At 52.7% G+C, this 26,484-nt stretch overlaps 2 protein-coding genes, 1 long non-coding RNA gene and 4 other non-coding genes across 17 annotated transcripts in view; 1 reads left to right on the top strand and 6 right to left on the bottom strand.

The window, feature by feature from the left end:
• Positions 1-26,484, bottom strand: part of LOC146426662 (uncharacterized) — a 117,029-nt gene that overhangs the window by 35,069 nt on the left and 55,476 nt on the right. The gene's annotated exons all lie outside the window — the stretch shown is intronic.
• Positions 387-458, bottom strand: TRNAC-GCA (transfer RNA cysteine (anticodon GCA)). The gene has a single exon. It is a non-coding gene; the product is annotated as a tRNA-Cys (tRNA).
• On the bottom strand, positions 865-936 carry TRNAC-GCA (transfer RNA cysteine (anticodon GCA)). The gene has a single exon. It is a non-coding gene; the product is annotated as a tRNA-Cys (tRNA).
• TRNAC-GCA (transfer RNA cysteine (anticodon GCA)) lies at positions 2,176-2,247 on the bottom strand. Its single transcript has one exon. It is a non-coding gene; the product is annotated as a tRNA-Cys (tRNA).
• On the bottom strand, positions 4,111-6,364 carry RPL23 (ribosomal protein L23). Of its 3 annotated transcripts, XM_085083567.1 has the most exons (5): positions 6,207-6,335; positions 5,888-5,971; positions 5,490-5,618; positions 4,540-4,653; positions 4,111-4,259 (listed from the first exon to the last, which is right to left on the bottom strand). In XM_085083567.1, exons 1-5 carry the CDS (start codon positions 6,217-6,219, stop codon positions 4,177-4,179), a joined length of 423 nt encoding a protein of 140 aa, XP_084939693.1. In that variant the 5' UTR covers positions 6,220-6,335; the 3' UTR covers positions 4,111-4,176. The 3 variants fall into 3 exon arrangements, with proteins under 3 accessions (XP_084939693.1, XP_084939691.1, XP_084939692.1); XM_085083565.1 differs by lacking the exons at positions 5,888-5,971; positions 6,207-6,335 and adding an exon at positions 5,718-5,808 and having other exon boundaries at positions 5,490-5,687; XM_085083566.1 differs by lacking the exons at positions 4,111-4,259; positions 4,540-4,653 and adding an exon at positions 5,230-5,392 and having other exon boundaries at positions 5,435-5,618; positions 6,207-6,364.
• Positions 6,715-6,786, bottom strand: TRNAC-GCA (transfer RNA cysteine (anticodon GCA)). Its single transcript has one exon. It is a non-coding gene; the product is annotated as a tRNA-Cys (tRNA).
• LASP1 (LIM and SH3 protein 1) overlaps positions 7,072-26,484 on the top strand; it is a 36,497-nt gene continuing 17,084 nt past the window's right edge. Inside the window, exons 1-2 of the mRNA XM_085083508.1 lie at positions 7,072-7,296; positions 14,696-14,790. Coding sequence (XP_084939634.1) covers positions 7,228-7,296; positions 14,696-14,790 — 164 coding nt within the window. The 5' untranslated portion in view covers positions 7,072-7,227. The remainder of the gene's footprint in view (positions 7,297-14,695; positions 14,791-26,484) is intronic.

Below are 26,484 nucleotides of genomic sequence, written 5' to 3'. Positions count from 1 at the left end.
CTTCTTTCCTTTCCTTTCCTTTCTTCTTCTTCTTTCTTTCTTTCTTTCCTTTCCTTTCCTTTCCTTTCCTTTCTTTCTTTCCTTTCTTTTCTTTTCTTTTCTTTTCTTTCTTTCTTCTTTCCTTTCCTTTCCTTTCCTTTCTTCTCTTCTTTCCTTTCCTTTCCTTTCCTTTCCTTTCCTTTCCTTTCCTTTCCTTTCCTTTCCTTTCCTTTCCTTTCCCTCCCATTCCATTCCCAGAGTGCTCTGAACTGCCATGGACTCTCTGACATTTTCCCCTCACTTCCATCTCCATAACAGAAAAAGAATGAAGAGGGTTGGAAGCTGAGCTGACATTCCTCGTTTACCTTCCAGTGACCAAAATCCCGAGGGAGCAGCAGCAAAAGAGGAGGGGGCACCTGGAGTTGAACCAGGGACCTCTTGATCTGCAGTCAAATGCTCTACCACTGAGCTATACCCCCTGGGACAACATCTGCACCAGGGACATTTAAAAACATTTACTGGGAAAGGGACAAGTTTTGCTGCCTGTGGGTTTGATCTCTTTCCTCTACAGCTCCCTGTGCACTTTCATGTGTCTGTCAAAGGCACAGAGAGTTAAATGTGATAAATCATTGTAAAAAGGATGAATTCTGGTGGTGAACACAGAGAATTAGGAACAGAGGAAAGCACACCGAGGCAGTGAGTGGTTCTCAGCCAGAGCACAACCCCTACACTTCCCCAGCACTCAGGGCCTCAGTTCTGTGGGTTCTGGAGCTCAGAACCAACACTGAGTGCACAGCACAAGCTCATGGATCCAACGACAGCTCTCCGTGTGTTTTTCTGTGGCAAATTTTTGGTGAAAAGAAGGTGGAAGGAGGAGAAAAGAAGAGGGGGCACCTGGAGTTGAACCAGGGACCTCTTGATCTGCAGTCAAATGCTCTACCACTGAGCTATACCCCCTGGGATGGCACAGGGACATTTAAAAACATTTATTGGGAAAGGGACAAGTTTTGCTGTCTGTGGTTTTGATCCCTTTCCTCAACAGCTCCCCATGCAGCGCGATGTCCTGTCAAAGGTACAGGCAGTTCAGTGGGGTGAAAGATGGGAAATAGGATTCCTTCCATTGCTTTTCCTGGTCCTGATCTGGTCTGGGATATCCCCCATGGCATGTCCTGGCTGGATCCAGTCCAGGCTTCCTCCCATTCTGTATTCTGGCCATTATCCAGTCCAGGTTTTCCTCCATTCCATATCACAGCTATAATCCAGTCCAGATTTTCCTCTATTCCATATCCCACCCAGATCCAGTCTGGGTTTTCCCCCATTCCATATCCCACTATAATCCAGCCCATATTTTCCTCCAGTCCAAATCCTGGCAGAAATGCCATCTGGATTTTCCTCTGTTCCATATCCTGGCAGTGATCCAATCCGGTTTTCCCCCTATTCCATATTCCAGGCTGGGTTTCGCCCCCCCAATATCCCAGCAGAATCCAGTCCAGCCTTTCCCCCATTCCATGTCCCACTCTGATCCAGTCCGGGTTTTCCCCCATTCCGTGTCCCACTCTGATCCAGTCCAGGTTTTCCCCCATTCCATGTCCCACTGATTCAGTCCAAGCTTTCCCGCATTCCATGTCCCACCCTAATCCAGTCCAGGTTTTTTCCATTCCATGTCCCATTCTGAATCCAGTTCACGTTTTCCCCCATTCCCTATCCCACTCTGATCCAGTCCGGGTTTCCCCCATTCCCTATTCTGCTCTGATCCAGTCCTGGTTTTCCCCATTCCATGTCCCATTCTGATCCAGTCCAGGCTTTCCCCCATTCCATATCCTGATGTTATCCAGTCCAGGTTTTCCCCCATTCCCTATCCCTCTCTGATCCAGTCCCACCCTAATCCAGTCCGGGCTTTCCCCCACGCCAGACTCATTTTTCCCAATTCCAGAGAATTTCTCCATACACAGAATTTCTCCCAGGGAGATTCTCAACCAAACCCGGGCAGTGAGGAGTTATTTACTGTGAGCAATTCCACACAGCGAGCAGTTCCTGGCTCTGTTCTCACCCCGGGCACAACCCCTGAGCTCTGCAAACACTCAGGGCCTGAAGCTCCCACCCCACATTCCCAAACTCTCACATCCCACAGGAGCTTTCCCACCTTCCCGGGAAAGGTTTGGGCAGGAGGAAGAGGAAAAGGAGGAGAAAAGAGGAAGGGGGCACCTGGAGTTGAACCAGGGACCTCTTGATCTGCAGTCAAATGCTCTACCACTGAGCTATACCCCCTGCTTTCCGTGGGGTTTCCCAGCAGGAATCTCTCTGCTCATCACCATCCCAGCAAAACTCTGTTAATTAATCCCAAAACAAAACCCAGATGCTCATGAAATCCTCATTTCTGTCCTCTCCAGCACCCTGCCAAGTTCCTCTGCCCTGCTGGGAATCACCTGCCTTCCTCAGGCCAGCAAACCCAGCACAGTGCCTGCTCACAGTTTGGGGTGAAAACTCCACAATTCGGGGCTCCAAACCCCATTTTTGGGGATAAAAAGATGGAAAAGGGGAGGGGGCACCCGGATTTGAACCGGGGACCTCTTGATCTGCAGTCAAATGCTCTACCCCTGAGCTATACCCCCACCTGGGCAGGGTGGCCAGGTGAGGCTCCTTGTGGCCACTGAGGTGGCTCTGTCACATTCCTGTCACATTCCAGCTGCTCCCAGGCCTCCCTCAGTGCCCTCCCTCCGCCCCAAACCCCACCCCGGGGCTCTCACCACCCTCCTGGGTAAGGCAGGGAATGAATTCCCACCTCATTGCCCCTAAAACACCCCAAATGTGGAGGAGGAAAACATTTCCATCTCTGATTCCAAAATGTCACCCCAGGCTCTTGGCTGTGCCTGTTTGGTCCAGGAATTACTGCCACAGCCTGTGACACCAAAAATTCCACCCCAAAATGCTTAATCTCACTTTTGGGACATGGAAAAAAATCTTCCCAAGCCAGGAATGTGAGAACAGATCCGCGAGAGCAGCTTTATTGCAGTGGTTCCTTACACGAAGCACCTCTGGGATGATGGAATGAAGGCAGAGATCCCCTTTGGCTGCAGGGTTTGGGTGTTGGGATCACATCCAGAGCACCTTCCAGGGGCTGGGAATGATCCATGATTGCTCTCCTGCTCAGAATTTCTGCAGAAAACAGAATGAGTGACCCTCAGAATGTGCAAACCCTCAGCCAAAATTCCTCCTGCTGCCTGCACGCTGCTCTGGGATATCCTGAAATCCATTGGGAATGGGCAGAGGGGTTTGGGAACATCTCACAAGGCAGGGTTGGGGTTTGGCCATCCTTCCCTGAGGTTGTGCTGCTGAATCCCAGAGGTGTTGCTGCCTTCCCCACCCTGCCACCCCAAAAAATGGGGAAGGAGTGGCAGAAAAGCATCGGGAATTGCACAAAATCACCAGGAATCTCCAAAATGGAACGGCTTGGTGCCAGCTGGAGGCAGAATTGCAGCACTGGGAGCAGCTCAGTTTCCTGTCCCGTGATTTGGGGTCAGGGTGGGCTCTCCAGGACCCCAAAAGCAGGACAGAGTCACCCTATTGTCACCTGTGGGTCAGGAAATCACAGCTGCCACCTGAACCGTTCCTTCCTCTGCTCCAGAATACCAGGAAAACCACAAACACCCTGGAATTCCCTTCCCACTCTGCTCCAGAAGGTTCAGAGCTCATCTTGGCACCTCCAGCCACTCCTCAGGTGACAGCAGTGGCCTCTCTGTGTCCCCAGCAAGGCCAAGGGACATTCCCCTGATCCCACTGTCCAGCAGGAATTCTGCAGCTCCTGGCTCAGCTCAGCTTCAGGCACTGTTTCGTTCTGAACAGTTAAATTATCCCTAAGCAGTCAAACTGCCCATTCTGGAAGAAAATTCCAGGAATTCTCCAATTCTGGGAGCTCCTGCACAAAGACACATCTCCCAGAGCCCTCCCAGCTCCATCAAACAATGGATCAACTCAGCATCACTAAAATCTGAGCCATTCCAGTGCTGGATATTTTTCAGGAACCTGCCTGGAAAAGAGACTTGGTAAATCCCAAATCCCATTTTCCTGCTGGAGCACCAAAGGCTTCCCACCACAATCCTGCTTCTCCTCAGCAACAAAACCACCACAGAGTTGGTAAAAGGACTTTTATTTAGTGTCCCTGGCCAGGGCAGGATCAGGACTGGGATCAGGATGGGATCAGGCGATGCTCCCGGCGTTGGAGGCAATCCTGGGCCACAGATCTGCACATTCCTTAGCCACGGGGCCTGTGATGGCTGAGCCTGGAAAACAGGGACAACACCAGTTAGTTCTTCCCTGGAAGGCTGGGATTAGTTTTCCAGATGCCTCTGGATCCCTGGAAGTGTCCAAGGCCAGGCTGGACAGGGCTGGGGTGGAACTGGATGAATTTTAACTTCCCTTCCACCCCAAACCATCCTGGAATTTTGTGATTTAAACCTCCCAGCTGGATCAGAGCAGCATTTCCCACTCAAAATCCCACTCTGGATCCTTTCAACTGCCAACCTCCCGCCATTCCCCGCAGGACACAACTACCATGCTCACCTTTCATCTCCCCTTTGTTATTTACAATCACTCCCGCGTTGTCCTCGAAGTAGAGGAACACTCCGTCTTTTCTCCTGTAGGATTTCCGCTGCCGGATCACCACTGCTGGGTGCACTGGGAAGAGAGAGAGCCACAGAGTTCAGGGAAAACACACATTGCCAGGGAGATCCTGCAGGAAGTGCAGCTTCAAACCCACGGCACGGATTTGGGGTGTTTTGTACCTTTTATTTGTGGTGTTTCACCAAGTTACAGTCAGGAGTTCCCTTGAAACTGATTGTGGAACACCTGCAGCTGCAGCCACACTTGGGAAATCCAAGGTTTTCCCACTTTTATTTTAAAATAAATTATTGATTCATAAATAATATTGAGAAAAAACTGGGGCACAAGCAAGCTCATGGCACGGGGTGGAACTGAATGGGATTTAAGTTCCCTTCACACCCAAACCATTCCATAACTTCATAATCTTAATTTTACAGATCCATGTAACATCAGTCCTCTTTTACACGTGGATAATTGGATTCAGGAGGGGATCTAGGGAAGGAATTCCTCCCTGGCACAGCTGTCCAGAGAAGCTGTGGATCCCTGGAAGTGTCCAAACCCAGGCTGGACAGTGCTTGGAGCACCCTGGGACAGTGAAAGATGTCACTGCCACGTCAGGGGTGGCACTGGATGCCATTTAACGTCCCTTCCCACCCATCCCACTCCTTAATTCCCAGATCCAGTGTCCCACCGCGGATTGAAATCAACAGCACCACGAGCTGCCACTTCACCCAAAAGCGGCGCCTCTGCTCTGCCCTTCCACGACAACTCCCTGAGCCACGGCACGGACCCAACGAGTGCTTTACAGAAGGGGATGACCCTCCGGGGACCCCGTGCCCGATGTGGGGACAGGAACGGTGACCCTCCGGGGACCCCGTGCCCGATTTGGGGACAGGCGCGGCGACACTCACCCTTCTTCCTCAGCTCCGGCTTGCCCTTCTTCACCGTGGCCATCACCATGTCACCCACGCCGGCCGCCGGCAGCCGGTTCAGGCGGCCCTTGATGCCTTTCACGGAGATGATGTAAAGGTTCTTGGCCCCTGCGGAGAGCGGGTCGTGCCCGGTTATCCCGGGACAGCCGAGCAGCACCGCCGTTATCCCGGGACAGCCGAGCAGCACCGCCGGTATCCCGGGACAGCTCCCCGTGTCCCATCGCGGGGACAGCCAGCTGCACGGCGAGCGCTTCAGGGGGCTAACCGGGGTTTGGGATTTCATTCGATGAAATGTTGAATGCCAGGCTCCTCACTGAGGGGATTTTCCCGAGGGGTTCCCGGTTCGCTCCTCCCGCCGCTGCCAGCCCCGCACTCACCCGTGTTGTCGGCGCAGTTGATCACAGCTCCCACCGGGAGACCCAGCGAGATGCGGAACTTGGCCCCGGACGAACCTCCGCGTCCTGCGGGTCGAGAAGAGCGTTAAGGCCGCGGTGCCGCCTCACGGAGCGGCCGCGGCCATGGCGGAGCCCCGGCCTGCGCCTCCCGGGGAGGGAAACAGCGACACCGCCCGCCACATCCGCTCCGCCCGGGCTCAGCCGCCTCTTCCCGAGCGCCCAGCTCCGCCGGGGCGGCCACGGGGGCAGCGGATGGCGGCGGATGGAGCCGGATGGCGGCGGAGAGCAGCGCCGGCCTCACCTCGCTTCGACATCTTGGCGCCGGAAGAGGCGGGGGGCGTCACGTGACGCGCCCGCCCCGCCTCGCCTCGCGCGGCGCCCCCTAGCGGCGGCGGGAATCGCGGCGCCCTCACCGGTTACCGGTAGCTCCGGTAGCACCGGGAGAGCACGGCGGCGAAGGAAAGAACGACCAGGAGTAAACCAGGCGAGAAAACTTTAAGAAATGGAGGGGAAAAAGATCAAAACAAGGGGGCACCCGGATTTGAACCGGGGACCTCTTGATCTGCAGTCAAATGCTCTGCCACTGAGCTATACCCCCACTGGCTGACGGGGGGCGCTGGGCGTCGCTTTACCGCTCACTCCACGCCTGCGCAGTCCCCGTTCCACGCGCGGGCGCCGCGGCCGCGGCGCCCGCGCGTGGAATGGGGACTGCGCGCGCGTGCAAGTGCGACCTCCCCGCCTCACCCCCCCTCGGAAATACCGACAAAAAAACCGTAAAAAATAGGTAAAACCTTCAAAAATACACACTGAGGGGGCACCCGGATTTGAACCAGGGACCTCTTGATCTGCAGTCAAATGCTCTACCACTGAGCTATACCCCCGGCTCGCCGCCGCCCTGCGCTAGATTCGCCTCTACTCGCGCCGCGGACCGAATGGTCGCCGGTTCGAATCCCGCCGCGCCCCCGCTGTGAATTTTTTTTTGGTGGTTTTTCTCTGTTTTTAGCCATTTTTAGGGGTGGTTTCGGCTCGGCGCTGCGCTCCCGAGGGGGGCGCAGCCGGTTCGCACGCGTGTTACGTGTGCGCGCACGCGTAGGTGGGCGCCCCGCCCCCGCCGTCCCTCCCACTAGCCTTTTTCCCACCGCCTCCTCCCCTTCCCGACTATTTAAAGTCGCGACATCGCGGGCGGCGGCTCAGAAGAAGGAGAAGAAGAAGAGGAAGAAGGAGCAGCAGCGGCGCCCGCGGAGGAGGAGGGGTGGGAGTGATTTTTATTTTTTTTATTTTTTTTTTCCCCCTTCCTCCTCCCTCCACGCGAGTTTCCAGCCATGAATCCCAACTGTGCGCGCTGCGGGAAGATCGTGTATCCCACGGAGAAGGTGAACTGCTTGGATAAGGTGAGCTCGGCAGGGTCGCACGTGGGGAGTGGGAGAAGAATTTGGGATTTTCCCCGTAGGATCGCCGCCGGATGGGATGGTTTCCCTGCCCACCCTATTCCCGGGGGGATTCCCACGCCATCCCTTGGGGTCTCCGCCGCTCTTCCAGCCCCCCGCGGGTGGCACTTCCTTGTGGACGCGGCTCTCCCCCCGCCCTTTTCCCGGGAATTTCTCCACGCTTCCCACTCGAAATTCCCTTTTTTTTTTCCCGGTATTTCCACGCCGAATCCTTGCGGGATCCCCATTGTCCCGCGGGGTGACTCCAGGGGATGTGGATCCCCCAACCCCCTTTTCCCGCGGGTATTTCCACCTTTCCCACCCGTGTCCCGGGGGTCCCACGAGACCCCGAGGGTCCCGCAGGGATCCCAGCCCGGAGGGGACAGCGATGGAGTCCTTTTTTTGCCCGGGGGGTCTCCGCCAGCATCCCCAGCTTTTCCCCCGATATCCACTATTTCTATTTGAACATCTCCAACTCACCACCTCCGTGTGGAGGCCCGAGGAAAGCAACAGTTAACGCTTCCCCCAAGCCGGGAACCTCATCTGGTTTCCATTATCCAGCTTTTTCCCCTTTTTTTTTTTTTTTTCTCTTTTTGTCAAATCTTCCCTCCCGATCGCTACTTCCCCGTTCCAAACCCCCATCCCCGCACCCCGGGGCTTCCTCCCTGAACCCCGAGAAGGTTTTTTGGATTATTTTCCCCCTCCAAACCCACACTGTGGTGTCACCCGGGGAAGGTGACGGTGGCTCTCCATTCCCGGTGCTATTCCCATGGGATTTCCTCTCCTCCCGGAGAGCTGGAGCTGCTCTCCTCCCCCTCCTCTCCCAGGCTTCTGGGACAACCAGTTTTAGGGACTAAAAAAAGTAACTGGAAGAACGCTCCGCTCTCCGGCGGCATTCCTGAGCTCCGGCAGACCCTGTTGCTCGCATTTTTAAGGGATGATGCTTCTTCCTGGGGCTGGGAATGGCTCGGAGCTGAACTATCGCCCCCCGAGCCCTGGGATTTGGGGGCAGCGAGCCTCCGGGAGCTGCTGGATGTCGGGATTGGGGGTGATAAGGAGGAGGAAATAGTGTTGGGATTGTGGGTAACAGGAAGGGGGAAAGGGTGTTGGGATTGGGGGTGATAAGAAGGGAAATGGGGTGTCGGGATTGGGGATATTTGGAGGGGAAAGAGAGTTTTGGGATTGGGGATAATAGGGAAATGGGGTGTTGGGATTGTGGCTATTTGGAGGGGAAAAGGGGTTTTGGGATTGGGGATATTTGGAGGGGAAACGGAGTTTTGGGATTGGGGATAATAGGAAGGGAAGAGGGGTCTGGGGATTGAGGATTATAGGGAAATGGGGTGCTGGGGTTATGGGTATTTGGAAAGAAAAGGGAGTTTTGGGGTTGAGGATAAGAGGGAAATGGGGTTTTGGGATTGGGGATATTTGGAGGGGAAAAGGGGTTTTGGGACTGTGGCTATTTGGAGGGGAAAAGGGGTTTTGGGATTGGGGATATCTGGAGGGGAAAGGGAGTTTTGGGGTTGAGGATAATAGGAAGGGAAAGGGGAGTTTGGGGATTGAGGATAATAGGGAAAGGGGGTGTTGGGATTGGGGATATTTGGAGGGGAAGAGAGTTTTGGGATTGGGGATAATAGGGAAAGGGGGTGCTGGGGTTGTGGGTATTTGGAAGGAAAGGAGGGTTTGGGATTGGGGGTAACAGGAAGGGAAAAGGAGTGTTGGGATTGGGGAAAACTGGGAGTTTGGGGATTGTGAATATTTGGAAGGGAAAGGGGGTGCTGGGATTGTGGATATTCAGAAGCAAAGGGGGGTTTTGTGGATTGTGGATATTTAGGAGAAGGTTTTGTGGATATTCGGCAGGGAAAGGGGCTGTTGGGATTGTGGATATCTGTCAGGGGGGTTTGTGGATTGTGGATATTCAGAAGGAAAGGGGGTTTTGGGGGTTGTGGATATTTAGGAGAAGGTTTTGTGGATTGTGGATATTCAGAAGGAAAGGGGGTTTTGTGGATTGTGGATATTTAGGAGAAGGTTTTGTGGATATTCGGCAGGGAAAGGGGCTGTTGGGATTGTGGATATCTGTCAGGGGGGTTTGTGGATTGTGGATTTTCAGAAGGAAAGGGAGATTTGGGGATTGTGGCTATTTGTCAGGGAAAGGGGGTGCTGGGATTTGGGATAACTGGGAGGAAAGGGGAATGTCAGAAGTGAGGCTAACCGGGAGGGAAGAGCAATCCCAGGATCGTGGCTACCGGGCAGGGAAGGCAGGTTGCCCCCTGCCCAGCTCGGTGAGCACCGGGAGATGGAGGATCCCAGCTGTTGGGAGCAGGCAGAGCCCGCAGTCACCATCTTGTCCTCCTCACCCACTTCCTCTTCCTAAAATCCGTGGCTCGGGCGGCTCGTGGCGCGGCTCAGCCACCCCGCAGCGGCTCCCCTTTTCCCGGAGAGCTGACCCATTTCCCAGAAAGGCGTGGGCAGCCCCTGGAGCGCCTCTGTCGCTGCTGTCCCCGGGCAGAGTCCGAAGGGCAGCCGGGCAGGGCTGGCAGGAGTGCTGGGAGGGGACAGCACAGCCTTGGGGAGCTCGGGACGGGACTGGTTTGGCCCTGGAATGGGGAAAATCCGTTTGCTTTTGGGATTTATGGAAAACTCGCTGCTTGTGGGGGAGCAGTGACTGCCTGCTCACGGCCCCAGCCTGGCACTGTGCTGGGAGTGCCCTGGTGGCTTTGGGGACATCACTGTCCCTGCCCCTCAGCCTTCCCTGGGTGGCTTTGGGGACATGGCTGTCCCTGCCCCAGATGGCTTTGGGGACATCACTGTCCCTGCCTCTCAGTCTTCCCGTGTTGCTTTGAGGACATCACTGTCCCTCTCCCTTGGGGTGCCCCAGGTAGCTTTGGGGCTGTGGCTGTTCCTGGTGCCCCGTGTGGCTTTGGGGACATCTTATCCCTGATCCTTGGCTTTCCCTGGGTGGCTTCGAGGCTGTGGCTGTCCCTGCCCCAGGTGGCTTTGGGGATATCTCTCTCCCTGCCCCAGGTGGCTTTGGGGATATCTCTCTCCCTGCCCCAGGTGGCTTTGGGGATATCTCTCTCCCTGCCCCGGGTGGCTCTGGGGACGTCACTGTCCCTCCCCCACGGGGAAGGTGCTGGCCCTGGTTTCCGCAGGGGAAGTGACACCCCAGCTCTGCCGGAACCCCTGCAGGGCAGGGCAGGGCTCACCCCGAGCTCTGCAGAGCCCTGAGCCTCACCCAGCTCTGTCCCCAGCCCAGGATCCCTCCTGCTGCTGTCCCCAAATCCCAGCAGTGCTTTTTCCAGATGTGGAACAATGGCTTTTTGCCCAGGATTGTCCCAGGCCAGCTCGGATGGGACTTGCAGCACTCTGGGACAGTGGGAGGTGGCACTGGATGGCTTTAAGGTCCCTTCCCACCCCAGCCATTCCATGATCCCATAAAGAGGTGTCACCACTGCAGCTCTGAGCTGTCCCAGCTCTGCCAGGAGTGGGAATTTGCTCCATCCTGTGCCTCCCGTGGGATATGGGATCCCCTGGGATCCCCTCCATGCCTTTGCGGTGCTCCAGCCCCGGAATTGGGAAGCACAAGGCATCTGTGCTCCTCCAAAACCCCATTTGGAGCTTGTCCTCTTTCTCCACGTTCCTGGGAGCTGAAATAACTCCCGGTCCCCTGTGTCCAGCTCTGCTCCGGCCTCCTTTCCGTGCTGCCTTAGATTTTGTGGATCCAGCATGAATTCCATCACTGCGAGGCAAAAACGTGGTGGGAAATGCTCTGTGGGCAGCCCAGCCCTCCGAATCACAAAATGGGAATAATTTCAGTTGGGAAAGATCTCCCTGCTCGGGCTGGGAATGCCACACTGAGCAATTCCTGGTGGGAATGGGCTGGGAATGCTCTTGGGTGGGAGCAGAGCCTGCTGAGGGCTCCGTGGAAGGGGCAATGGCTGGGAAAGATCCTCCTGGGAATTCCTGGGGGAGAAGACTCTGGAATTCCTTGGGGAAAAGGCTGTGGGAATTCCTGGAGGAGAAGGCTATGGGAATTCTTTGAGGAAAAGACTCTGGGAATTTCTTGGGGAAAAGATGCTGGAAATTCCCAAAGGCTTTGGGAATTCCTTGAGGAAAATGCTCTGTGAATTCCGTGGGGAAAAGGCACTTGCAGTTCCTGGGGGGAAAGGCTCTGAGAATTCCTTGGGAATTCCTTGGGGAAAAGATGCTGGAAATTTCTGGAGAAGGATCTGGGAATTCCTTGAGAAAGAGGCTTTGGAATTCCTGGGGGAGAAGGCTCTGGGAATTCCTTGAGGAAAATGCTCTGGGAGTTCCTTGGGGAAAAGGCACTGGAAGTTCCTTGGAGAAAAGGCTCTGGAAATTCTTTGAGGAGAAGGCTTTGGGAATTCCTTGGGGAAAAGATGCTGGAAATTCATGGAGAAAGCTCTGAGAGTTCCTTAGGGAAAAAGTTTTGGGAATTCCTGGAGGAGCAGGCTCTGAGAATTCCTTGGAGAAAAGGCTCTGGGAATTCCTTGAGGGAAATGCTCTGGGAATTCCTGGAGAACAAAGCTCTGGAATCATGCTTTCTGTCAGTTCATGCCTGCAGATCAGTGGTGGCACTGCTGGTGTTTGCAATGGGTTAACCCCCAGAACAGACAGCCTGGAACTTCCAAAAGCCCCAAAAACCTTGGGATTCAGCTGTTGATCCATCCTTCGGGGGGAAAAAAGGGAAAAAGCTGGAAAAAGGGGGAAAACCCAGGGAGCAAAGCCTCTCTGGCTGCTGGGGAACTGTGTGGCCAGAGGGGAGGAACAAATCTGTGGCTCAGAGGGATGGAAAGGAGGAAAAAATCCTCCTCCCTGGCTGAGTCACATCCCTGGAACTGGCAGGGATTGTGCTGGGGTGTGGCACTGAGGAGGTGACACCCTCAGGGAGGTGACAGCAGGCCTCAGGTGACACCAGGCCCAGGGAGGTGACAGTAAGCCTCAGCTCCCTCAGGGGACACAATCCAGGCTTGGCCTAGGTGGGGAATGGAATTTTCAACCCTTGGAGGATGGAAAATCCAAAAGGAAAGCCCAGCTGGATTTGGTGTGAGGGTGAAAGGCCTTCAGGTCACCAGCCTGTCGTCTGATTAGTGCTAACTGGGGATTTTGGTGGAGTTTTCCCCGATTTTGTGGGGTGGTTTGGGGGTGGCAGAGGGGATGTTACCTCAGGGTGGGACTGAGTGACCTGGGGTGAGAAAAAACTCATTTTTAGGGGTGAAAGGGAGCTCCAGGCTGGGCTTTCCCTGTTTGCCTGCCCAGGAGGGAGACCCAGGAGGTTCCCGTTGTGGTCTGGGCTCTGGGAATTCCCAAAGATTCCAAAAATCCTCGTGGAACTGTGGGGTCTGGGAGTGACTGATGGGCTCTGAGAATTCCTTCTTCAAATCCCTGTGGAACTGTGGGGTTTGGACCCTGGGAATTCCCACAGGTTCCTCAAATCCCCATGGAACTGTGGGGTCTGGGAGTGACCAGTGGGCCTTGGGAATTCCTATCTCAAATCTCCACATAATTGTAGGGTCTAGGAGTGATTGGTGGGCTCTGGGAATTCCCTCCAGATCCTGCAAATCCCCATGGAAATGTGGGGTTTGGACCCTGGGAATTCGCTCCAGACTCTGCAAATCCCTATGGAACTGTGGGGTCTGGGAGTGACCGATGGGCTCTGGGAATTCCCTCCTCAAATCCCCACAGAACTGTGGGGTTTGGACCCTGAGAATTCACTCCAGACTCCACAAATCCCCATGAAAGTGTGGGGGTGACCGATGGGCTCTGAGAATTCCCAAAGATCCTGCAAATCCCCACGGAAATGTGGGGTCTGGGAGTGACCATTGTGCCCTAGGAATTCCCAACTCAAATCCCCACGTAACTGTGGGGTCTGGGAGTGACCAGTGGGTCCTGGAAATTCCCTCCTCAAATCCCCCTGGAAGTGTGGGGTGTGGGAGTGACTGATGAGCTCTGAGAATTCCCACCTCAAATCCCACAAATCCCCATGGAACTGTGGGATCTGGGAGTGACTGATGGGCTCTGGGAATTCCCTTCTCAAATCCCCCTGGAATTTTGGGGTTTGGACACTGAATGACCAATGAGCCCTAGGAATTCCCTCCTCAAATCCCCCTGGAATTGTGGGTTCTGGACACTGAATGACCAATGGGCTCTGGGAATTCCTATCTCAAATCCCCCTGGAATTGTGGGTTCTGGACACTGAGTGACCGATGGGCTCTGGGAATTCCCATCTCAAATCTCCCTGGAATTTTGGGGTTTGGACACTGAGTGACCTCCAGGACGTTCAGCTTGGGCTGTGTGGGGCTGAGCAGCCTCAGAATCACAAAATCAGGATAATTTCGGTTGGGAATGACCTCCCAGATCATCAAATCCAACCTGGAATTCCTTGGGAATTCCCTGAGCTGCTCTGCTCAGACTAAAGACCAGCTCAGTGCCAAGTGGGAATAATTCCTTTAAGATCAGCCCTAAAAAAGAACCTTAAAACTCACCTTTGGGCTTTAGGGTGTCACCTTCAGGGTGTCCCAGCCCAGGGTTTGGGGTCATGCTCGGGATTTTTGGGATCTGTGTCTGCTTCCCATGAGAATCTTTTCCTCCCTGGCTGGGGCAGCCTCACCTGACCTGCTCTTCTGGCTGGCACGGGGAAATGGCCCCAAAAAAAACCCCAAAGCAGCAGCTTTGAAGCCTTCAGAGTTCCCTCTGCTGAGGTGCCTCTGGGAGATCCTCACATCCACAAATTCCTGGAGCTGTGGGATCAGAATCCCTCTCCTGCTGGGATAAATGTGTTGGGAGGATCAGGGATTTTATCCTAAATTAGCTGGGATTTAGGATTAAATAAATTCTAAATAAATAAAAAATATGTTAAAAATATAAATGAAAATATATTTAAAAAATTCAAAATCCAGGTTTTTCCTGGAGTCACAGGTGCCATCCTGGGTAGGAATTGTGGGATCAGAATCCCTCTCCTGCTGGGATAAATGTGTTGGGAGGATCAGGAATTTTATCCTAAATTAGCCGGGATTTAGGATTAAATAAAAAATTCATAAATAATTAAAAAAACCAAGAAATATATATAAAATAATTTTAAAATCTGAGTTTTCCCAGTGTCACAGGTGTCATTCTGGGTAGGAATTGTGGGATCAGAATCCCTCATCTGCTGGGATAAATGTGTTGGGAGGATCAGGGATTTTATCCTAAATTAGCCGGGATTTAGGATTAAATAAAAATTTTTAAATCAATTTTAAAAATATAAAAAATAATTTTAAAATCTGAGTTTTCCTGGGTGGGAACTGTGGGATGCCCGTGGTCTGGGGCTGTTTTTGGGGTCACAGCTGTGCTGTTGCTGTTGCAGTTTTGGCACAAATCCTGTTTCCACTGCGAGACCTGCAAGATGACTCTGAACATGAAGAACTACAAGGGCTACGAGAAGAAGCCTTACTGCAACGCGTGAGTGTTGATTTCTGTGGGATTTCTATGGGATTTCTGTGGGATTTCTGTGGGATTTCCTGGATATTCCTCTCTGAAATGGGTATTTTGAGGCATCTTGAGCTCTCCAGATTTTTCTCTGAGTGGTTTTGGGAGTTAAGGGGAGGCTTGGCTGGAGGAATCTCACTTCCAGTTAGTATTGGTGTTAAATCAGTTAGTACTGGTGTTAGACCAGGGTTACACCCTGAGTTAATATTGGTATTTAACCAGTTAATATTGGTATTAAACCAGAGGTTACACCCCTAATCAATATTGGTATTAAACCAGGGTTACATCCCCAGTTAATAATGGTATTTAACCAGTTAATATTGGTATTAAACCAGGGTTACATCCCCAGTTAATAGTGGTGTTAAACCAGAGGTTACACCCCCAATTAACAATGGTATTTAACCAGTTAATACTGGTGTGAAATCAGAATTATTTAATACTGGTGTTAAACCAGAGGTTACACCCCTAGTTAATATTGGTATTTAACCAGTTAATACTGGTATTAAACCAGGGTTACACCCCCAATTAATATTGGTATTAAACCAGTTAATACTGGTATTAAACCGGGATTATACTCCCAATTAACAGTGGTATTTAACCAGTTAATACTGGTATTAAACCAGAATTACACCCCCAATTTATATTGGTATTAAACCAGTTATTACTGGTGTTAAACCAGGGTTACACCCCCAATTAATAATGATATTAACTGGTGTTAAACCAGAGGTTACACTCCAGTTAACACTGGTATTAACCCAGTTAAGACTGGTGTGAAATCAGGGTTGCATCCTCAGTTAACACTGGTGTTAAACCAGTTAATTCTGCTGTTAAACCAGAATTATTTAGTACTGGTATTTAACCAGGGTGACACCCTCAGTTAATATTGGTATTTAGCAGTTAATAGTGGTGTTAAACCAGAGGTTACACCCTCAATTAGTAATGGTATTTAACCAGTTAATTCTGGTGTGAAATCAGGGTTGCATCCTCAGTTAACACTGGTGTTAAACTAGTTAATTCTGCTGCTAAACCAGAATTATTTAATACTGGTGTTAGACCAGAGTTACACCCCCAGTTAATAATGGTATTTAACCAGTTTATACTGGTGTTAAACAAGGGTCTCACCCCCAGTTACTACTGGTATTAACCTGTTTAATTCTGGTGTTAAACCAGAGTTACACCCCCAGTTAATATTGGTATTAAACCAGTTAACACTCATGTTAAACCAGTGGTCAAAGCCTGATAATACTGACATTAAACCAGTTAATACTGGTATTTACACCCCAGTTAACACTGGTGTTAAACCAGAATTATTTAATACTGGTGTTAAACCAGGGTTACACCCCCAGTTAATATTGGTATTTAACCAGTTAATACTGGTATTAACCTGTTCAATTCTGGTGTTAAACCAGTTTTACACCCCCAGTTAACACTGGGGTTAACATTGGTGTTAAACTCCCAGTCAATACTGGTATTAAACCGATTATTTCTGATATTTACACCCCACTTCACACTGGTGTCAAACCAGGGCTACACCCCACTTCACACTGGTGTCAAACCAGGCTCCTCCAGGTTTCAATTCCCCTCCCTCCAGGCCCAGCCTGAGCAGCTAAAAGGGGAAATAAAACAAATATAAATAAATAAAAGGGGAATAAACCCCCTGGAGCTGATCCTGATCCGTGTCCCCTTAGGAAATCAAAGGGGTTTTTGCCCTCTGGGTGTGTTGGAGGGCAGAAATCCACTTTGCACAGGGCTGGGGACAGCCATGGGGTCACGGTGGCAGAAATCCCCTTTGCACAGGGATGGGGACAGCCATGGGGTCACGGTGGCAGAAATCCCCTTTGGACAGGGAATGAGGACAGCCATGGGGTCACGGTGGCTCTGCAGGGCTGGGTGGAGCCACCCCAACCTGCTGGCACTTCAGAAAGAATCCCAAGGTAAATAAACCTCGGAGCAAAACCCTTGGGTGTGCGGGGTGGAGGCAGGGCAGGGTGGGGCGAGAGCAGCTGCCTGGCCCTTTTTCCTGGTCCCTTTTTCCCCATTCCCCTTTTCCCAGTCCCTTTTTTTCCCCCGCTCCTTTCCCCCCTCCCCAGTCCCCTTTGTCCTGGTCCTTTTCCCTGGTCCCTTTTTCTTTCCCGAGTCCTTTTTCCCCCCAGTCCTTTTCCCCAGTCCTTTCCCCTTGTCTTTTCTTCCTAATCCCTTTTTTCCTGGGCGCTCTTCCCTTTCCCTGGTCCCTCTTTTTCCCCATTCTCTTTTCCCCAGTCCCTTTTTCCCCATCCTTTTTTCCCCAATCCTTTTTTTACTATCCCCTTTTCCCCTGTCTCCTTTTCCCCCAGTTCCTTTTTTCTCCCTGGTCCCTTTTTCCCAGTCTATTTCCCCCAATCCCCTTTTTTTTCCCCCAATCCCTGGTTTTTTTCCCCCAATCCCTGGTTTTTTTCCCCCAATCCCTGGTTTTTTTCCCCCAATCCCTGTTTTTTCCCCTCAATCCCTGTTTTTTCCCCTCCAATCCCTGTTTTTTCCTCCAATCCCTGTTTTTTCCCCAATCCCTGTTTTTTCCCTCCAATCCCTGTTTTTTCCTCAATCCTGTTTTCCCAATCCCTGTTTTCCTCAATTGTTTTTTCCATCCTGTTTTTTCCTCAATCCCTGTTTTCCTCAATCTGTTTTCCCCTCAATCCCTGTTTTCCCTCAATCCCTGTTTTTTCCCCTTCTGTTTTTTCCCTCCAATCCCTGTTTTTTCCCCTCCAATCCCTGTTTTTTCCCTCCAATCCCTGTTTTTTCCCTAATCTGTTTTTTCCCCTCCAATCCCTTTTTTTCCCCCAATCCCTGTTTTTTCCCAATCCCTGTTTTTTTCCAATCCCTGTTTTTTCCCCTCCAATCCCTGTTTTCCCCTCCAATCCTGTTTTCCCTCAGTCTGTTTCCCCCAATCCCTTTTTCCCCTCCAATCCCTGTTTTCCCCTCCAATCCTTTTTCCCCTCCAATCCTTTTTCCCCCAATCCCTGTTTTTTCCCCTCCAATCCCTGTTTTTTCCCCTCCAATCCCTGTTTTTTCCCCTCCAATCCCTGTTTTTTCCCCTCCAATCCCTGTTTTTTCCCCTCCAATCCCTTTTTTTCCCCTCCAATCCCTGTTTTTTCCCCTCCAATCCCTGTTTTTTCCCCTCCAATCCCTGTTTTTTCCCCTCCAATCCCTGTTTTTTCCCCTCCAATCCCTGTTTTTTCCCCTCCAATCCCTGTTTTTTCCCCTCCAATCCCTTTTTCCCAGTCTGATTCCCCCAATCCCTTTTTTCCCCCAATCTGTTTTCCCCCAATCCCTTTTTCCCATTCTTTTTTTCCCCCAATCCCTTTTTTCCCCAATCCCTTTTCCCAATCCCTTCCCACCTGTTCCTCAGCACTGAATCTTCCCTTCCACCCTTTTCCCCCCTTGTGCTCCCTTTCCCTGCTCATCCCAATCCCCTTTGGATCCCAAATATTTCCTGAATACCCCAAAATCAGCTCTGAAACAGGATTTTTGCAGCTTCTTTTGCCACCTTGGCAGTGATTAGAAGGAAAACCAGAGGTGTAATTAACACAACTCAGCTCATTAGCGCTGGAATAGGGCAGCCTGTTCACAGGGTGCTTGAAAAACGTTAATCCTAAAAACATCCCTGTGGGGTGGGTGTTGGAGTCAGGGAATTCCGGGGTGGTTTGGGTGGGAAAAGACCTTCAATCCCATAAAATCCCACAGGCAGGGACACTTTCCCCTCTCCCAGGGTGTCCCAAGCCCTGTCCAGGGACACTTGGACACTCCAGGGACAGCCTGTTCCAGGGTGGAGTTTCTCCCCAATATCCCAAATTTTGTCTAAATTTCCTCTCCCTGGTGAGGTGTGAGTTGTAAATAAAGGAGAAGTGGTGAGAGCAGAGCTTGGCTAACCTCTCCCACTGTTTTTATGGCAGTCTGAAGTCCAGGATTGCTGCTGGGCTGAGAGGAGACTCAGAATATCCCAATTTTGGCAGGGAATGGCATTTCCTGAGGTCTCACCTGAAGCACAATGGGTTGGGGAAACAGCAAAGAACGGGTTGAAAATAAATGGGTTTTTCTGGGGGGGATGGTACTGTTTGAGCTCTGGCTTTTGGGGGAAAATTGGGAATTTCTGGAGTCCTGTTGAAAATAAATGGGTTTTTTGGAGGGAATGGCACTGCAGAGCTCCAGCTTTTGGGGGAAAATTGGGAACTTTTGGAGTCTCATGAAGGGGAAATATTCATCCTGAGGCTGTGGGTTGTGGGATGAGGATTTTGGGTCCAGCCTGGCAGAGCTGAGACCCCAAACCCTCCAGATTGTCCTGATCCAAAGCTTTCCCCCATGGGATGGCAGTGGGTTGGGGAAACAGCAAAGAACTAGTTGGAAATAAATTGATTTTTTGGGGGAAATGGCACTGTCAGAGCTCCAGCTTTTGGGGGAAAATTGGGAACTTCTGGAGTCTCGTGAAGGGGAAATGTTCTTCCTGAGGCTGTGGGATGTGGGATGAGGATTTTGGGTCCAGCCTGGCAGAGCTGAGACCCCAAACTCTCCAGATTGTCCTGATCCAAAGCTTTCCCCCCTGGGATGGCAGTGGGTTGGGGAAACAGTGAATAAGTGGTTGAAAATAAATGGATTTTTTGGGGGGAAAGAGCACTGTGAGAACTCCAGCTTTTGGGGGAAAATCAGGAACTTTTGGAGTGTTGTGAGGGAGATGGGTTGTGGGATGAGGATTTTGGGTCCAGCCTGGCAGAGCTAATACCCCAAAACTCTCCAGATTGTCCTGATGCAAAGCTTTCCCCCCTGGGATGGCAGTGGGCTGGGGAAACAGTGAATAAGTGGTTGAAAATAAATGGATTTTTGGGGGGAAATGACACTGTTTGAGATCTGGCTTTTGGGGGAAAATTGGGAACTTCTGGAGTCCTGTGAAGGGGAAATGTTCATCCTGAGGCTGTGGGATGTGGGATGAGGATTTTGGGTCCAGCCTGGCAGAGCTGAGACCCCAAAACTCTCCAGATTGTCCTGATCCAAAGCTTTCCCCCCTGGGATGGCAGTGGGTTGGGGAAACAGCAAAGAACTAGTTGGAAATAAATTGATTTTTTGGGGGAAATGGCACTGTCAGAGCTCCAGCTTTTGGGGGAAAATTGGGAACTTTTGGAGTCTTGTGAAGGGGAAATGTTCATCCTGGGGCTGTGGGATGAGGATTTTGGGTCCAGCCTGGCAGAGCTGAGACCCCAAACCCTCCAGCCTGTCCTGATCCCAAGCTTTCCCCCCTGGCCCGTGGGGCTCTGTGCTCTGCTCTCCCTGCAGGCTGCGGGAAGTGGGATAATGATGGGAAATTCCTGGCATTCCGAGGAGTCTGCGCAACCCCAACCCATCTCTCGGCTCCTCTCCCCCTCCTCGGGGCTCCCTTTGATGCTGCTGCTGCTTTAACCCTTCCCAAACCCTGCCCGGGGCTGGGATTGAGCACAGAAATACCCCAAATCCTTTCTCCTTCCCATTCTCCCTGGCTGGAAGCAAAGGGAAGTGACCCATGGGATTTTCCAGGGGGTTGCAGTGTTGGGATTTGGGGAGAAGGGAAAACTCCAGGGTTGGATTTGGGGTTGATTTGCTTCCAGAAGTGTCCTGGGAAATCAGAAACTCCACTCAAGGCATCCTGGGAGGAGTTCACCCTTCCCAAACCTTGCCCAGGGCTGGGATTGAGCACAGAAATTGCTCCAAATCCTTTCTCCTTCCCATTTTCCCTGTCTGAAAGCAGAAGGAAGTGGCACAGGAGCTCTGGATTTTCCAGTGTTGGGATTTGGGGAGAAGGGAAAACTCCAGGGTTGGATTTGGGGTTGATTTGCTCTCAGGAGTATCCTGGGAAATCAGAAACTCCAGACAAGGCATGAGACCATCCTGGGAGGAGTTCCCAAACCCTGCCCAGGGCTGGGATAGACAAATTGCCCCAAATCCTTTCTCCTTCCCATTTTCTGTGTCTGAAACCAAAAGGAAGTGTCACAGGAGCTCTGGATTTTCCAGTGTTGGGATTTGGGGAGAAGGGAAAACTCCAGGGTTGGATTTGGGGTCGATTTGCTCTCAGGAGTATCCTGGGAGATCAGAAACTCCACTCAAGGCACGCCTGGCTGAGTTCACCCTTCCTAAAATCCCTTTTTTTCCCAGGATTTGGGGTGGAGGGACAAGATCCCCTTTTCCCCTCCGGAGCAGGGGGTGGAAAAGCAACGTTTATCCTGGCAGGGCAGAGCTGCTTTCCCGAGCATGCCTCAGCACAGGGTCGGCTCTGTTCGAGCCGTGGCCTCCTGCCAAATTCCTGAGTTCCTTTCTTGCAGGGAGCAGGAGGAAGAGGGCAGGGCTTCCTCCAGCTCTGACATTCCCCCAGCCAGAAATCCGGGAGCAGCCTGTGGGGGTGGGAACGGCTTGGTGGCAGCTGGGATGGTCCCCACCCCGGTCCCTGTCCCCTTTGGGGCTCCAGATGGACACTGGGAGCACTGGTGGCTCTCTGGAGTGACCTCCAGGGCTGGGCTGGACTGTTGGAGTGAGTGCTTTGGACTCAGGGAGGAGGGAAAATCCAGGGAAATCCGGGTGGGGAAAACCTGGATACAAGGGACAGGCAGGACTTGTGCTCCAGGTTGCTCCCAAACATTCCTTTTTATGGATTTTATATTCGTTTTTATTGAACTCGCAGTGCTGAGGGGTCAGGGAGATCCCTCTGGCTCCTTGTGCACTGGCTGGAAAACCCTGGAGGAGAGTTCAAAGCAGAATATTGGGTTTTTTTCCCTGGTGGATCAGAGGGATTTGCTGCTGATGTTCCCAGGATGGGATTGGGATGGAGATTGGGATTGTTTTCCTGGTGGATCAGAGGGATTTGCTGCTGATGTTCCTGGGATGGGACTGGGATTGAGATTGGGGTTTTTTTCCCTGCTGGGTCAGAGGGATCTCCTGGCACCATCCCTGCTCCCTCTGGGGACAGCCCAGGGTGGTCATGGAGTGATCCTGTGGATTGGGAATGGGGAAGGAGGGGGAAAGAGGAACAACCACACTGCTGGGATGATGTTTATCCAGGTGTTTATCCAGGTGTTTATCCAGGTTTTGGTTGTGTTCTGGGATCAGAGGAGCTCAGAGCAGCTCTGCTTCTCGTCCTGGGGGAAAAGGATCCATGGAATTCATGGATTTGGGGATCTGGAGCTGTCCTGCCTCTCTGCTGTGCTCGGGGAAGGGTTGGCAGTGAGCAGCTCTGAGCAGGATCTGCTCCATCTGGGGACAGCCCAGGGCTGTCACAGTGATCCTGTGGATTGGGAATGGGGAAGGAGGGGAAAGAGGAACAACCATACTGCTGGGATGATGTTTATCCAGGTGTTTATCCAGGTGTTTATCCAGGTGTTTATCCAGGTGTTTATCCAGGTGTTTATCCAGGTGTTTATCCCAGGTTTTTCCTCATTTCCAGCTTGGGAAAAGCTCCCATCCCCAGTGCTGCCACTTGGCTTTTCAGATGGGAGTTTTTTTGGGGGAAATGCTGCTTTTAGGGCAGGACTGGGATGGGAGATTCCCCTCGACCTGGAATTGGGATTTCTCCAAACCCCTCTCCTCGGTGAGGCTGGGAATTGTGGATCCCACAGAAACTGTGGGGAGGAGGATCTGTGTTCTCTTCCCAACATCCCTGTGGATTTTTTCCCCCCAATCCCTGCCTGGGGAGCTGCAGGAATTCCTCACGGCATGTTGGGATGTCCGTGGAACAGACAGATCCTTCTCCCTCGGGAATCCCAAGCCGGATAACCTTCCCTCCACCTCAGAATCGCTGCTAATGCGGGAGCCAGACGGGCTCGGCGGCCGGGGGAGCCTCGGCTGACCTGATTTAGCAGCGACACAAAAGCTGCCGTGGCCCCGGGGCTGCTCTGCCGGGAGGAGGAGGAGCTGGGATTTTGTGGGGTTGGGAGGGGGAAAGGGGATCTTCCCGCTGGGGGGGTGCTGAGAGGGGTTTTGGGGTTGGGTTTGGGGGTTTCCTGCTGTCACCGGTGGTGTTTGGGGTGGAATTTTGGATATCCTGAGCTGGAAGGATCCCTGAGGATCATCCAGTCCAACCCCAGCCCTGCACAGACACCCCAAAATCTCACCCTGTGCATCCCTGGGAGTGTTTTCCCAATGCTCCTGGAGGATGGATGGATGGATGGATGGATGGATGGATGGATGCCAGCAGTGAGGACAGACCCCGAGGTGCCCAGGCCAATCCCCCCTGGCTCTGTTGTCTCCACTCCAAGCTCCTCTCCACCAATCCTTGGGATAATCCATGTCTGCCTGCAGCTGGAGCAGCTCTGGGCTGCTGGAGCTGCACACACCCACCCTGGGCACTGCAGCCCTTCCTTCCCAGCATTCCCAACCCCCACGGAAACCTGGATCCCATCCTTGGATCCCATTCCATATCCCATCCTGGATCCCATCCTGGATAACATCCCAGATCCCAGCCTGCATCCTATCTGGATCCCATCCTTGGATCCCATTCCATATCCCATCCCAGATCCCATCCTGGGATCCCATTCTGAATCCTTGCCCAGATCCCATCCCCAGATCGTCATCCCTAATCCCATTCCTAGATCCCACCCCTGGGTCCTATCCTGGATCCTATCCTGCATAACATCCCAGATCCCATCCCCAGATCCCAGCCTGCATCCTATCCGGATCCCGTCCTTGGATCCCATTTCAGATCCCATCCCTGATCCCGCCCTGGATGCCATCCCCAATCCCATCTTGGATCCCATTCCTAGATCCCACCCCTGGATCCCATCCCATCCCAGATCCCATCCCTGGATCCCATCCCTGATCCCATCCCAGATCCCACCCTGTATGCCATCCCAGATCCCATCCCTGGATCCCATCCTGAATCCCACCCTGTATGCCATCCCAGATCCCATCCTCAATCCCACCCCTGGATCCCACCCTGTATGCCATCCCAGATCCCATCCCCATTCCCACCCTGGATCCCATCCCCAATCCCATTCTGAATCCTATCCCCAGATCCCATCCCTAATGGGATCCCATTCCTAGATCCCATCCCCAATCCCACCCTGTATCCCATCCCGAATCCCACCTTGTATCCCATCCCCAATCCCATCCTAGATCCCACCCTGATCCCATCCCCAATCCCACCCTGTATCCCATCCCGAATCCCATCCCAGATCCCATCCCGAATCCCACCCTGATCCCATCCTGAATCCCATCCTGTATCCCACCCCGCTCCCCCCAGCAGGGCTAACTCCGCTGCCCTCCTGCCCAGCAGGATCCCCTCAGCATCCCCGGGGGCAGCTGGGGCAGGCAGGGCAGCCCCCATTCCCCATTCCCCATTCCCCATTCCCCAATCCCGTTCATTCCGGGAAGTTTTGCCTGGAGAGCTCCTCCCGGCAGCACACTTCCCACCAACGCCAGCCGAGGCTGCGTGGGATCGACGATTTCCCCGCCGTGTGTCGGGAGAGGGTTGGCTTGGAGCTTCTGCCCCCGTTCCTCCTGCCGGGCTGCTCCTGCCTGCAGCCTGGCGAGTTTCCCGAGGATTTCTGTGCCTCCATCCTCCCCCAGCACGGCTTTGATCTCTCCCTGTTGGGATAAAGTGGGAATTTTCTGCGGGAAAGGGAGTGAAGCACAGGTGTGTTGTGGGGGTGGAACCTGACGCTGGCAAACAGCCTCTCCCTCCGTGGGCTTGGAGCTCCGTGGGCTCAAAATTCCTGTTTGGGAATCCCTTGGCACTGATCCCTGCAGCTGGGGATGCTCTGGGGTGGCTTTGGGGTGGTTTTGAGCTCTGTGGGCACAAAATTCCTGCTCATTCCTGTTCAGGAATCCCTCAGTGCCGATCCCTGGGATGTTCTGGGGTGATTTTGAGCTCCATGGGCTCACAGTTCCTGCTCCTTTCCATTTGGGAATGCCGCAGCGCTGATCCCTGAGATGTTCTGGGGTGATTTTGAGCTCCATGGGCTCACAATTCCTGCTCATTCCTGTTCAGGAAGCCCTGGGCATTGATCCTTGGGATGTTCTGGGGTGGTTTTGAGCTCCATGGGCTCAAAATTCCTGCTCATTCCCATTCAGGAAACTCTCAGCGCTGATCCCTGCAGCTGGGGACACTCAGGGGACACTCAGGGGACACTCTGGGGACACTCTGGGGTGGCTTTGGCTCACACTGCCTCGAGCAGGTGGAGTGAGAACCTCACTCTCCCTGCTGCTTCCCTCCCCAAACCCAGTTCTGTTTGGGAAATCCCAAAGGAGGGATTCCAGGGAAATCCCTCTGGGTTTGGGATTTGGGAAATCCCTCTGGGTTTGGGATTTGGGAAATCCCTCTGGGTTTGGGATTTGGGAAATCCCTCTGGGTTTGGGATTTGGGAAATCCCTCAGGATTTGGGATTTGGGAAATCCCTCTGGGTTTGGGAAAGCCCTGGGTGGAGGGGATTGGCTCTCCCTCTCCTCACGGGGCTGGGGATGCTCTGTGGGTCCTGTGCTCTGCACCAATTTTAGGAATTTGCAATTTGGGGTCTCCCAGAATCCCAGGAATGGTTTGGGGTTGGAGTTCTAGGGGGTCTGGGGACTCGGTTTGGGCTGGGGGAGAGGGAAACTGAGCTCTGCTTCCCCAAAACCCCCCAGGGAGGGCTGAGCTCATCCTCACCCCATCCCCACTGCTGCCTCGGGGTGATTCCCTCCCTCCCTTCCTCCTCCTCCTCATTAAGGTTTCATTAATTGCTGACAGATTAATGAATCTGTGTGGCCCAGGCGGGCAGGGGCAGCAGGAAACCCCCTTCTCCAGCCCTAAATTTCGGGATTTCCCTTCCACCAAAACGCTTTTTCCCCATGGAGCAGCTCACAGGAGTTGGGGGGAAAGCAGCACCAAATCCGGGGGGAGAATCCCAAATTCCTGCTGCTCATCCCGAGTAAAATCCACCTCCAAACCTCGGGAAATTCCCTCAAAATCCCAAAAGGGGATCCCAATCCCAGTTCCATCCCTGTCTGTCTCTTCTCCCTGGCATTGTTGTCAATCCAGCCAGGCTGGTGGTTGTTTTTTATTGTTGTTTTCTCGAGATTATTTTTATTTTTTCCCTTCCTCCTCCTTCCAGGTAACTCAGGGCTGAGTAAAATCCACCTCAAATTCCACCTGAGTAAATTCCACCTCAAATCCTCAAATCCTTGGGAAATTCCCTCAAAATCCAAGGGGATCCCAATCCCAGCTCCATCCCTGCCTGTCTCCTGCTCTCCTTGGCATTGCTGTCAATCCAGCCAGGCTGGGTGTTTTTTATTGTTGTTTTTCCAGTTTATCTGTATTTTTCCCCTCCTCCTCCTCCTCTCTGGTAACTCAGGGCTGAGTAAAATCCACCTGAAATCCTCGGGAGATTCCCTCAGAATCCAAAGGGATCCCAATCCCAGGCTGGATGTCATTTTTTATTATTATTTTTCCAGTTTATCTGTATTTTTCCCCTCCTCCTCCGAGCTTTTCCACCTCCCCGCTCTCCAGAGGGATGGATTTCTGCTCTCCCATCCCTCCTCCCTCCCTGATCTCCTCCGGAGCGTTATCAGTGCCCCGGGCAGGGATGCGGTTGCCATGGCAACGGGAGATTCCCGGCTGGAATGGTTCGGGGGATGGGATGGGATAATGGGATGGGATAATGGGATGGGATGGGGAATGGGATGGGATGGGATGGGATGATGGGATGG

The sequence above is a fragment of the Lichenostomus cassidix genome, chromosome 27 (genome assembly GCF_008360975.1).
Source record: "Lichenostomus cassidix isolate B80296 chromosome 27, HeHo_3.0, whole genome shotgun sequence".
NCBI classification, from domain to species: Eukaryota; Metazoa; Chordata; class Aves; order Passeriformes; family Meliphagidae; genus Lichenostomus; species Lichenostomus cassidix.
This window is presented reverse-complemented; position numbering and strand designations above follow the sequence as displayed.